The 12,573-nt window shown below is 47.6% G+C and overlaps 3 protein-coding genes across 3 annotated transcripts; 1 reads left to right on the top strand and 2 right to left on the bottom strand.

The window, feature by feature from the left end:
- Positions 1-570: 570 nt before the first annotated feature.
- Positions 571-4,379, bottom strand: BDW43DRAFT_303684 (Delta(24(24(1)))-sterol reductase; the record flags this gene model as incomplete). Its single annotated transcript, XM_032045460.1, has 9 exons — positions 571-725; positions 801-912; positions 1,022-1,273; positions 1,342-1,493; positions 1,544-1,627; positions 2,609-2,633; positions 2,666-2,883; positions 2,947-3,278; positions 3,340-4,379. 9 exons carry the CDS (start codon positions 4,377-4,379, stop codon positions 571-573), a joined length of 2,370 nt encoding a protein of 789 aa, XP_031895577.1.
- A 1,381-nt stretch (positions 4,380-5,760) lies between these two features.
- Positions 5,761-8,310, bottom strand: BDW43DRAFT_211209 (RING-type E3 ubiquitin transferase MAG2). The gene is made up of 2 exons (XM_032039258.1): positions 7,823-8,310; positions 5,761-7,748 (listed from the first exon to the last, which is right to left on the bottom strand). Exons 1-2 carry the CDS (start codon positions 8,072-8,074, stop codon positions 5,790-5,792), a joined length of 2,211 nt encoding a protein of 736 aa, XP_031895576.1. The 5' UTR covers positions 8,075-8,310; the 3' UTR covers positions 5,761-5,789.
- A 428-nt stretch (positions 8,311-8,738) lies between these two features.
- BDW43DRAFT_211184 (mRNA-binding ubiquitin-specific protease UBP3) lies at positions 8,739-11,921 on the top strand. The gene is made up of 5 exons (XM_032039257.1): positions 8,739-9,341; positions 9,397-10,152; positions 10,210-10,316; positions 10,372-10,534; positions 10,590-11,921. Exons 1-5 carry the CDS (start codon positions 8,823-8,825, stop codon positions 11,670-11,672), a joined length of 2,628 nt encoding a protein of 875 aa, XP_031895575.1. The 5' UTR covers positions 8,739-8,822; the 3' UTR covers positions 11,673-11,921.
- Positions 11,922-12,573: the final 652 nt, after the last annotated feature.

Raw genomic sequence — 12,573 nt, 5'->3', positions numbered from 1 at the left:
ACGGGCCAGCCATGCATGCGCCATTGGAATTAACCTTATGACCTAGTAGTTGCTAGCTCGCACCTAGTCATCAGATTCTAAGCCCTTCATTGGAATTGGAAATTTATTAACCCCAATCTGGGGCAGTGGCTATGTTTTCCTAAAGTGCAGAACTCAGCTCAATGGTGAAGAATCTGTACATATTGCCCCGAGACATGAATAACCCAGCCACACAATAAGATCAACACATTGCTAGCGACACTTTTGCAAGACATTATGCATGTCTTCCAAGAAATCATGTCAGATTTTTTAAAATAGGGTAGGGGGTGACCATGATTTCTTGGATCGAGTAGTACGTGCTACTCTGTTTTATTTACTTTCTGGAACTGGGACACCCCTTGCTCCGCCTATGCCCACATACATGTGTTAAAAAGAATGAACTTCCTAGCGAGTGCCTTCCTTGTATGAAGGGGTTGCCAGCCATTTGGGAAGTGTAGGAAAGGACTGGTAAAACTTGAGCTCTTCAGGGGTTGTCATCTAGTTTCGTACGCACTTGCCAACCCTTGCAGACCCATATATCATGGAAGGCTCTTAACATACATCCTCAATCTCTAACTCCTTGCCATCGTGTTCCCCCAGATCCAGTTTCAAGGTCCGCCCGAACAGCTCGAGCAGCATCTCAAAGCAGACCTTGGTAATTGCGGGGTCATATCGTCCCTTGCTGAGTTCATCGCGAATAAATGCGTCTATCGGATGATAATGGTCAGTCGAATCAATATTCAACGGGCTACTATCCCGTCTGAATACAATGGGCAACGTACGCTGAGCCCAAGCCACCTCGTAAAAGCTAAACAAGACACCCTTGTCATGGAGGGTCTTGCGAATCAGATCTCTTCCTTCTGGTGGGACATGGTTATCGTTCTTCCCAAATATCTGCAACATCTTATTAGATTGCTGCACGTTTGGACCTCCCGGGAGGAAGGCCAAATTGCCCGAGATTCTCTAGAAGAAAATAGCTTCGTGTGGAGTCAGAGGATCTTACCATGATCAGTTCTCCTTTGATATCCCCAGCTCTAGCTAAGCTATCATCGCTCTTGCCAGCAGCAAGAGTCTTGCTATGAATGTCTGTTGCAAAGAAGCATACAGCTGCCTTTACTCGGCTGTCCAACGCGCAGCGGTATGCAAGATGGCCACCAAGGCACATACCCGTTGCACCTACATGGCCATTGCACGTGGGCAGTGACAAGAGATAGTCGACGCACAATGATGCGTCCTCATCGTAGGCAGTTAGCTTCTACATTTCGGTCAGATATATCTTCCGTCATATTGTTTTACGAAAGATTGGCTGTTCCTGTATCGCACCTTGCTGATTTTCCACTCATTTCCTCTATCCGTATCATTGGCATTGTATTCCAATGGCTCCGGACCGGTGAATTCATGATAGCTAGAGGGAGCAACGCAGATATATCCTTGGCCAGCGATTTGTCTTGCAAATCGTGAAACAGGTCCGGTTACTGTAGATTTTTAGCCCAATGGAGAGATGTGGGGAGGAGGAGCAAGGTACCTTGATATATCTCACTGAATACCACTACCCCAGGGAATCGGGCTTTTGGATACCCAGGGATAGTCGGATGGAATACGTAGATGCCTTAATACAAGCGTCAAGTTAGTTATGCAACCTTTGATCACTATTTAAAGACCAATTCGTGAAAATGAGCCGTGGGAAGATTGTCTCACGCATGGTTCCATTCCCATCTGCCTTGGTTGGCACATCGTGGAAAGTCTCTTGAATTAACATATTTAATTGAGATCCTATGTAGATCGTACAACGTCTTGCAATTACAGTTTGCAATTGGGGCTACCTGGAGACAAGTCCAAATCAGACTATATCTATTACCCACTTGATATCAATGTTCAACCGCGGGGTGATTTATTGATAGAATCGAGGGGCAAATCATGTGACTTGACGGGACATAGCTGTGTTCACATCGGATCTTAAGAGACACATTTGCCCAACTTTTTATATTGGATAGTAGGTTGACTTTGCGTTTGAATACGTAGTGAGCCATGCAATAGACTGCGAGGGGGATTATGCTAAGAGAAACAGCCAAATAAAGACAATCAAATATATTCTTTATGTAACCTGCTGATCTGGAAACTGTTCTGCCAGTATGAAATAGCCTTCATATCTCCTGCGAGGTGTTCCTCATTCATCCAATGTGACTTGTGAGGACTGCATATTCTTATGGTGCATAATACCATCAATGTGTTTAGTGATTAGATATGATAAGAGAAACGAGTAAGTAGACGACACATGTGTTCCAAAAAAATAAAAGATAAAAACCCCCCAATAATTTACATGAAATGGCACACATTAAAGTCTGAATCAAGGTAGGAAACTCATCGCCGGGGGGATCGAAAGGAATGCCAGAGCTCTGGACAATCACCAGGACTGGGACTCTCAGCAGTGTCGGCACGCGAAGAATTAAGAAACATATTAGATCAATCTCCATAAGTCTTGTGCATACTGAGACGCAGGATACTCATAAGTGAGGCGTTTCAAACGTGGCCTACTAATGAGGCAGCTGATGGCGTTTGTTGTGTGAGGCTGTTACCTCAAAAAACGTACTATATGGCAAGTTAGTCTGCATATTCTTAGCCGGTGATCTAGATAGGTTATGCCTACAGGAATAAACAGGTAAGGGACCTGTCTTTCATACTCTAACCATGCTTCACCGTATTTGTTGCGGCAGCGCTGGATATCTCGCAAAGCACGGTGGGAAATCATGCATGCAAAGAAGACGGGATAAAACCAAGGAAATGGGCTATTAAAGCCAGTGATAAGGCCCCAGTTTAACGCAAAGTAAAGATCGCAGGTGTAGTGGATCTTACGAGCCTTGCCGTCTGTGCACATCTTAGTTTGAGCCTCCGCTATTCGCACCCGAGAACCAGGGGGTAGTCACTTACACCAGCCGTCAACTAAAATCACAGAACCATCTTCAGCTGTGATGGTCTTGGGGTTTTCCACTGTTTGCCATGGAAGCTGAGGGAAAGTGTTCCGGAAGACCATAGTTCCGCGCTCCTGCTGACGGAAGCGGTTCTTCTGGCTGTTGGTAGTGTCCCAAACCCAGTATACGAATAGATATGCAATGTACAGGAACGACAGGAAGTAGCGGTTCCAGTGATAGGTCGCCGGGTCATGGTTGGCAAGGTAGATCGTGCAGTGACAGTAGCTCAATGGTACGCCAGCAAGATTCCAGAAAATCAGCATGAAGCCCCACTTCTCATAGTACATGTCCCTGCCCCAGTATCAGACGCCCAACCGATCATCTTTCCGCAGCTAGCAGATTAAACACTTACCAGGTAGAAACTATGCACTCTTCGCCCTTAGAGCAAGCATTTGCGTAGAGGAAATGCGCCATCAGAAGAAATCCTACTTCTCCAGAGACATAGCCGTAGACTTCGTATTGTCTCGCCGCAGCACCCATGGTGACAAAAAGGAGGATATACCACGGGAGGCGGACTTCGAAGAACATCTTGAAATCCAAGATTCCGAACATCCGAGGGTTAAGTTCAGCGCCCATGAAGAAGTCATAGATGGGGTAGCCGGTCATGCGGTGCTGAGCTCCACGTTTCAAGGCTGAGAAATAGGCAATGAAAGACACTAGGAATCCAGAGAGGATGGCGACACTCATCAACGAGCCAAACTCGTCGATGATAGTATACAGCTTAAAGATACCTGTGAAATGAAGCGCCAGAGCTAGCAAGATACTAGTGTAGAAGGACCACACGGCAGAGCAATAATATGGCAGTTGCTTTCCTCCGAGGTGCGGTAGCGGACGACCCATGACTGTGATTCCGGGGAGGAGCAAGTAACAGGCACCCTCGAAGAGGAAGAATACCCAGTAGATAGTCCAAGCTTTGACAGAGGGGAAAGCACCCTCATAGACCAAGTTCGCCAAGTGTGCGATGAAGTCCAACGTGTTCTGTCCGTTCGAGGCACGAGGGAACTTGCCATCGTAATATACGGCACCAATCCACATGTAGTACATCAGCAGTGGAAACCCAATCATCATAGACAAGACACCCCAGGAGCCGCCAAATTCAAAGTGTCCACTATAATCAATTTTGGGATCCTTGCCCTCTTCCCAACCGTCGACGACTCGAGACTTCTTTTCGGTAGAATTAGTGTGTCCATTAGTCGCAATTGTCTTCGCTTTCTCCTCTGAAATGTTCTCAGACGTAACCTTTCCGGAGGTGCGTCTCCGAGACATGGACTTGGATCTTCTCGTGACATCGGCAGCTGGGTCTGATGTATCGTCTGTGTTTGTCTCTGGTGCCAAAGCGCTGCTGCGGGTAACTCGACGTCCGGGGGTCTCAATGAAGCCGGGGCGCTCCATTTTTCTAGTAACGAAACCAATTGGTCAATAAAACTGCTAAAACTGATGCGCAATAGTCTCTTAGAAAAAGATAGCCCAGTGGCATGGGAAACGAAGCAAAAGGTGTGGCAAGGATCCTCTTGTTTACGGCGTTGTTTTGCCATTCCCCTTTCAACGGCAGAAATTGTACTCACTTGGGGGTTTTCCCCGTCTGGGAGCGTGTGACGGTCATAATGTTGTAACCATATGATGGCTAGAATAGTCAAAATGAATTTCAGGTGATGCGACAGGGCAATTGAGCTGAATTATAGAATTGGTGCGAAAAACGAGGGTAAGGGAGAAGGGGAGCGAGAATGTTTTTGGTGGTCAAATAACAGCAATTCATTACTTAGTTTAATTCGTACCTTGCCGGTAAGATTTTCGGCCATTCATCGTCCATATAGCGCCCCCAGAGTACCCTACTCAGGCACTAAATCCACTGGACTAAACCTGTACGTGATCTAGTCTTGAGTATACTACCCCTCGAGACCACTTTCAAGCTCTTGATTAGGCCTTCCCTTCGCCAAGCTTTGAGAGGCATCAATACCCTACCAAAGACTAACGTATTTCACTACCGAGCGCCGCACTGTGTATCCTATACTAATTCAGCATTTTTTGACCTCAAATATCTCAACCACTATTAGCTTAATTGTAATAATATTATAATAACAGCTATATATATACATTTAGAATATATATTCTTAAAATAATTAGATGAGGACCAATATAAGGTCTATAATATTAGACTAAAATAAATTACGCAAACTTACAATGTAATATATATTACCTAAAGATCTATAGATATATATCCTATATTATTTTAATATTAAGATTGGCCCCATCTCAATATACTAATTTAAAAGTATAAAGTAGATTGGACTAAGTTTGGTCAAGATATTAGAGTCAACAAATGCTGAATTAGCATGGGATATATGGTGCGGCGCTCGGTAGTGAAATACGGTTAACTAATACGGATCTCTTGAATAATACCATACCTGTAAACATGCATCCTTCCGTAGATAATCCCAGTTACTCCAGAATACACGTCACTACTCACTTTCTATATGGAATATGCCCATTATATACAAAAATAGAAAAAGAAAGAAAAAACCAAACTCAGAAAAGGGTTAAATAGGAAAAGGGAAATACTCGTGATCCCAAGATACTCAAGATCAATGCGTAATTGTGCGCAATTGTGTATATCTTTCGACAGGTTCAATCATCGAACTCCTATCCCAGTACAAACACCTCAAAGTCTTCATTCGCATCCTTGGAACAGAGGCAGAGTACATCTAAGGCCAAAACAACAAGCAAAAGGCGTAGACGACGACTGAGAAGGGGAAAATACAATCAGGGGAAAAAAGTCATTAGTTACAGGATGAGAGAGAAAGGTCATGCACCCCTCTGGATGTTGGTTGACATGAGTGTAATTTTCTTGTTCTTTTTCTTCTTTCCGCCACTGGGCGGAGGAGGGTTGTTTTCACTGGCAGCCGTTTGAGCCAGTAATTCGTGTTCCTGTTGGGCCAACAGCTCCTCCTCCCAACCGTCAAGCCAGCCATCGTAGGATGTAGCCCCGGAATGTAAATGTGCTTCCTGCGCGAGCGTTGGAATAGCGGCAGTTCCCCATACGGTGCGAGCCCCTAGAGGGCTGTTTGATGGCGATATAGAAGCTCCAGGATGTGAGGATTGAGGAGGCGATGTAGATGAATGATGGTTTGACGGGCCAGAGCCCGAAGAACCGCTCGCTAAAGGCTCAAAATCGTGGTCAAAGAACGGTGGATCAATGGCACTGACGCTTGACCTCCTGTTGCGGCGAACTGCAGCCCAATGTTTCTCATCCTCTTTCTCAGCCCGGACACGATCTTTTTCTTCGCGGGCCTCTTTTTCCCTGTTTCTCTTCCTTCTCCTCTCAGTTTCTGCGGCAAAGCGCTCTAGGATATCTGGTCCGACTACATCCCTCCAATCACATTCGAGAAAGCTTACTTCACACCCCTGTGGGAGATGACCGAGGTATTTAACTCGCTTTCGGAGCTCATCATCAACGATATGACCGGTGGATATGTGTTCAACTCGAGGGAGAATGGTCGCAGGGAACAGGGAATAGTCACCAAACGCAGCCTTGAGAATGCGAATATCGAGGGGAGAGAGATAGAAATGAGGTAGTGCCTGATAAAAGTAGAATGGGCAGTCAGGAGGATGAGGGCCGTTTGTTTCTCGGGTCCGATCGTACAATATGGACGCCCGAGCGGTGCCAGGATCTCTCCGTTTAGCCTTCGTCCTATGCGTTGGATCGATGTGAACACGCTCTAATGTCCCTGTTGCACAATCCACATCACTCTGTGTGCCTGACGTAGAAGGGCCGGCACCTGACTGCAAAGGTTCTGTAGGGACGATCTTTCCAGATTTTAGGTTATGCCGCGATGTATGCATTGTCGCAACTTCATCCGGCAGTGGCTGAACAGGAATTGGTTCTCTCGGTAGCCCACCGGGTGCAATCTTTTGCGGAATTTCGGGCGGGTTACCAATCCCTTGCACCTTTGTTTTAGCGTCACAGATAGCTGCAATCGCTTTTTGGGTCCACGTAGTCTCGTCACCAAACAAAACCTCATCTTCTGCTTCTTGACGCCGAAGATCTTCTATCTCATTGTCGTACTGGCACACCATATAGTCTTCACTCCCTTTCATGATGCGAGCATAATCGGCAACTTCCGCGACATGGTACCATGGGACATCCTCATCCGGCCCAATACTCTGAGCACCGTCCCGGGGAAGAGCCAAAGTACTTTTCGGTTCTCTTTTCACCAGTCTCAAAACAACGTCACCACCTTCAAAAGGTAGGTCACTTTCTTGACCACGGAACCATCGTACAGGGCGTGTTTCTGTGATATATATAGTATCCCAACAGATAGGGCATTTTTTCCAACGTGCCTTCTTCTCAGGCACTAGGTTTTCTTCATCCGTTGAGTGCATGTATCTAATGATGCAAGGAAGGCAGAATATATGGCCGCAACGAGCCATTCGAGGTGCTACTGGCGTGGATAAGCATATCGGACAGCTGGCAGACTGAGTCTGAGCTGAGACCAACACTTGAAGCACGGAATCCCAGTCCAAGTGGACGTCGGCATTAGCTGCCTGTGCATGGTAACCTCGGTTTGGTGTCACTATAAATCGATAGTTGGCGTGGACATAACGAGCCTTGTCCATGGCATGGTGTCCGGATCCTAGTCCCCAGGACGCATATCGACGGGTGTTTCGTTGTGGGGGATGGTGCTGGGGACGAGGAATAGAGAAATTCATCAGATGAGTGATGGACGTTTGTCCTTTGCGGCTATTTGTCGACCTCATGATGGCCTATACATAATCACACTAGTTAACTGACTTGGGCTAACGCTGAAAAGCTTGGAGATGACTCTGGGATAACCTACAGCCTCCGTATACTCCTCATCATCTAGCCGAGGGCGTCTTTGTCGCTTATGTTGAGATTTTCGTGTCTGGTTGTTCCTAGGAGCGCTTGTAGTCCTCGATGTCAAACCTGCTCCGAAACTACCAGAGCCTCCTGCGCGTCTTTGGGAGCCGTTATCAAACGAGGAGGTGGAGTAGTATGTCGTAGATACCGACTGATTTGGGATATTGACTGCTTTAGAAGGGGTCGGAATCTGGCCAGAATTTGACGACATTTCTCATGTACACCCTCAATTCGAGAAGCGATCCTATCCTACAGAGGGGAGAGGAGTGAGAGCACTGTTGGAAGGATAGCGGAGAATTGAACCTTTCTGTAGACGCCACGATATCAAGAGCTCAAGTAGCAGAAAAATCTAATAATACGCACAGTCATCACAGTGAGGACCCCGAAGGGTAGCACCAGGCGAGGAGAAGCGCCAGTATTCCTGATCCTTCTCCTGACGAAAGCGAGAGAAAGGAGCGCTAATCGTTGGGAGGGGCGAGTATGTCATTTTCTTGGCGGCCAATGGAGCCTCAGGCACGTGCCGTCCGCCCAAAAAAACATCATCTCATCTCAGCTCCAACGAACCCTTTCCCCGTCGTTCTGCTTGCCGCGAGTCTAGTTTCGCCTCCCCCTCCCCAACTGCTGGTTTCTCAGTTATCTATTTGACTTATAGTCAATTATTACTCCAACACCACAAAGGTGTCCTGCATCAGGTTGGTGGCTGTCACCTCTCTTTTTCTAACCAATCGCGCATCTCCTAACTAATGATTCCCTTCAGGCTTCCTACAGGACCACCAGCGCCAAGCTTTAGCCCACGATACTTAATCCTGACTCACGGCCACTGGCCTAGAAGTTAGGATGGCCGCATAGACGGGTGAAAAACCCTCCATCTCCCTAGTTTCCCCCGATTCACATCGCATGGCTCCCATTGAGGCAACGCGTGGCCGAATAGTCGAGGCGATTTCCCGACGTGCCTAGACATGATGAACCCTCATCTGCCCGCGATGCCCCATGGGCAGCCCCCCATGGCCAGTTCTCGACGGCAGCAGGATATTTCTTACTCTACAGGACCCCCCAACATGCGCTCTCCTCCCGCCTATATGGGGTATCCGCCCCATATGAACGGCCATCTCCCTCCCGCCTATACACCACAGCAGTATCCCCACTGGTACCCTGGTTACCCTCAAATGCAACCGCCTCCACGCCCATTTCAGCCGCCATATGCACCAATGTTCGTATCCACCTACCCTCAACCTACTATGGCACCGGCTCCCATACCGCCCCCATCGCTGCCCATGCATGCGAGGACTTCCACTCCCCTTCAATCCACCATGTCTCCTCCCGTTGGACCAGCGCCCGCTCCGATAAATATGCCAACGCAATCTCCTGCTATCCTCCCCATTCGCCCAACACCTAGCCCTATTATGCCGTCATCTTCTGTTTCTGCTCCTGAAAAGGCCCCTATGGCCGTAACACCGATAGAGCCCTTTCGTGCGCCGGTAAGTTACCTTGGTATTTCCTTGTTATACCATTCCGCCTCTGACCATACTCTAGCTCCCTTGGCTCTCTGTCCCAGACCATCCGTTCCCCGCTAGAGTTCCCCGCAGACGTCGGAAAAGCCGCTCCCTTCAATCTTCTGTTTCAGTTGAACTGCCTGCAAAAGAGGCCCCGCAGGATGGTTGTGATAAGACCCAAAGTGCTGCAAAGGGGATAGAGACGCATACCCAGACTCTGTCCGAACCCCAAACACCAACAATGTCTGCCGCACCATCGGTCGCGAATTCGACGCAACCCACTACGCCGTCTTCGGCTGTTCAGACTTCTGTCCGTCCTCAGTCGCAACCTAAAGGATCAAAACCAGCTGTTCCTGTCGTTCCAATTGTCCCCGTTGTTCCGAGTCTAGGTACTACGCGTCAAGGAACAAAGGATGATACCTGCCGCTCGTCCGAAACGCCGAAGGCTGGAGCAGCTGGTGATCTTGCAAGTGGCCCAACTGGGGGAATTTCCACCGAGCGCCCGGCGGAACAAATAGAGAATTTTACTTCTGAAAATTCCACTAAGTCACTCTCCCCTGTTCGTACCGCACCGAAATCCTGGGCGGATCTAGTTCGAGCCAAGAACCAGTCAAAAGGCGCCGGTGCGACCATTGCCCCGTCTGCTGTGTCGAACGGCGTGGTGAAACATAAGAGTGAATCTCTTGCAGATGTTTTGGTGAACATGGGTGATGATGTCTCTCAGTATAGTGACAAAACCGCTTTCCTTGAGCCCAGGGGACTTGTAAATACCGGAAATATGTGCTATATGAACTCTGTACGTTGTGACCATGGCTACAGGTGATTAGTTCCTCTCTAACCTCTAACATAACAGGTTCTTCAAATTTTGGTTTCTTGTGTACCTTTCTATCAATTCTTGGATCATATCGGCCGGCGAGCATCGCATAGTTTTCAGAGTAACTTTCCGATGATTGATGCTTTGTCAGTGCTACCGTGCTATTTGTCTAGTGATCGACGCTAACTTATAACTTTGTAGGATTATGTTTATGAAAGAGTTTCGCGTTATTGATGCTGCTCACTCTGAAGAACAGTTGAGGTTAAGGCTGAAACCTAATGAACTTGAGCAATACGGCGAGGCTTTTACCCCGGAATTTGCTTACCAGGTGATTAGGCAATTACCGCGCTTTCGCGACATGCGTGTACGTTCTCCTTTCTAGATCCAGCGATCATGAGCTAATTGTCCAAAACAAACAGCGAGGTCACCAACAAGATGCTCAAGAGTTCTTGGGCTTCCTTTTGGAGGAGATGCACGAAGAATGTGCTCGCGCCGCAAAGGATGCGCCATCAACAAAGACGGATGGTTCAGCATCTCCGAGCGATGAGCCATTTACAGTAGACGAGGCGTCTGGTGATGGTTGGCTGGAGGTTGGCCATAAACAGAAGCCTGCAGTTACAAGATCTTCTGGCCACATGACTTATGAGTCCCCCATTACCAGGATATTCGGTGGAAAAATCAGGTCAGAATTTAAAGTACCTGGGAACAAAACCTCTGTCACCTTGGAGCCTTACCAACCGTTACAATTGGACATTGGCTCGCCTGAAATCAACAACATTATTGATGCTCTCAAGGGGCTGACGAAGCCTGAGAGCATTCAAGGAGACTTCAACTCTTCGCGCGGTCCCAATGTCACCGCAACAAAGCAGGTCTTCATTGAGAATCTGCCACCTGTTCTTATCCTTCACCTCAAACGCTTCCAATACGACAGTGTCACCAGAGGAACCCAGAAAATTTGGAAGAAGATTGGATACCCTCTTGATTTGGAGATCCCTCGTGAAGTGTTCCCTCCTAACCGGCGCAATATCATGATGGCCCAAGGTGGACTGCCCAAATACAGACTTATTGGCGTTATCTATCACCACGGTAAGAACGCCAGTGGGGGTCATTACACTGTAGATGTTCGTCGCCAGGATGGCCGTGAATGGATACGCCTGGATGACACAGTCATTCGTCGTATCAGAAGCGAGGATGTTGCGGAAGCTGGTGGTGAAGAAGATCCCAAAGTGCTTGCCGCAGCCCTTGAGCAGCACAAGCGTGACACCAACACGAATATCTATGAGCAAATCGATGACCTAGAGCAATCGGATAATGAGAAAGGTTGGAGCCAGGTCAATGGAACAGGCTCCGGTGGCCACTCTAGCAAGAAGTCCACCTCGGCCATTACTAACGGAGCTCCGGCAACACCAAAAGCACCTTCCGGGGCCAGAACACCCATTGGACGATACGGGTCTAAGGACAACAAGGTTGCGTACCTGTTGTTTTACGAGCGCATTGCATGAATCTGAATCAGCATGCAGGGCGAAGGCTCAACACGTTTCTTACGAACAGGATCAAAGCGAAAAACTAGTGTCCAGAAAATCTTGACTTGCATCGCTTCTACTTTATAATCTGCGCTAGCAGATCATTCATTTTTTATTCCATCCACCTTGCTTGGTGGCACGATTGGTCTGGAATTGAATTCATTATTTGCCTTGAAGTTTTTCTTTCTCATTTTTCTTTTATCTTCTGTTATGGTTGTTCATTATAGCAACCTCGATAACCGGCTACCTGACCGAATCCACACACGCTCGCAAAGATGACTTGTCTACCAAAGAGCCCGGGCCTATCTCTTTTGATGGTCATGATCGTCTTCGCAGCTTCTTGAGTGAATGCTTACTGTTCTTTGTTTTTGCAATATTCCTGCTCTCAAGTGTCTCGCAACTATACCTGATTGCCTCTCGCTTTGCCCCTGCATATCCTTCCCCTTCTGTATGTGATGAAATCTCTGAGTGCTGACTCACCCTCCCTTTTTTATATTTGTTTTTCCCTTACTACTTGAGTCTGTCATTGCAGTGCTGTATCTGGTGGACGTTGCACTGATATATACCCAATTTCCTCGCATGGCCCTTGGTTTGCCTCTCAGATGCACGTGGGTCTCTGTTGTGTGAGCGTTGGACGGTATTATAACGACTGCATGAATTTTCTTTGCCATAGATATGTCGATCCAGTGGGTGAGCGGTCGTCTGATGTGATTCTGGTGTTGTCGGCTGCTGCGTCTTGAGACGGGCAAATCAGACAATGGTGGAACGAGATAGATCCTGGCATTTATCGGTTCTCATAGAATGAACCAAGCGTGTCGAACGATGTCTATCTTACCCTTATTTATTTCTTCTCCTTCCCCTTCCATTTACCATATCTCTT

This window comes from Aspergillus alliaceus (assembly GCF_009176365.1).
Source record: "Aspergillus alliaceus strain CBS 536.65 unplaced genomic scaffold BDW43scaffold_61, whole genome shotgun sequence".
NCBI classification, from domain to species: Eukaryota; Fungi; Ascomycota; class Eurotiomycetes; order Eurotiales; family Aspergillaceae; genus Aspergillus; species Aspergillus alliaceus.
This window is presented reverse-complemented; position numbering and strand designations above follow the sequence as displayed.

Bases quoted from the DNA above. Each gene is read 5' to 3' on its own strand.
- BDW43DRAFT_211209 (XM_032039258.1), bottom strand. From the start codon at position 8,074: ATGTCGTCAAATTCTGGCCAGATTCCGACCCCTTCTAAAGCAGTCAAT. The intron at 7,749-7,822 runs GTAGGTTATCCC...GATTATGTATAG, and splicing joins ATGAGGAGTATACGGAGGCT to GCCATCATGAGGTCGACAAA.
- BDW43DRAFT_211184 (XM_032039257.1), top strand. From the start codon at position 8,823: ATGATGAACCCTCATCTGCCCGCGATGCCCCATGGGCAGCCCCCCATG. The intron at 9,342-9,396 runs GTAAGTTACCTT...ACCATACTCTAG, and splicing joins TAGAGCCCTTTCGTGCGCCG to CTCCCTTGGCTCTCTGTCCC. The intron at 10,317-10,371 runs GTCAGTGCTACC...ATAACTTTGTAG, and splicing joins TTTCCGATGATTGATGCTTT to GATTATGTTTATGAAAGAGT.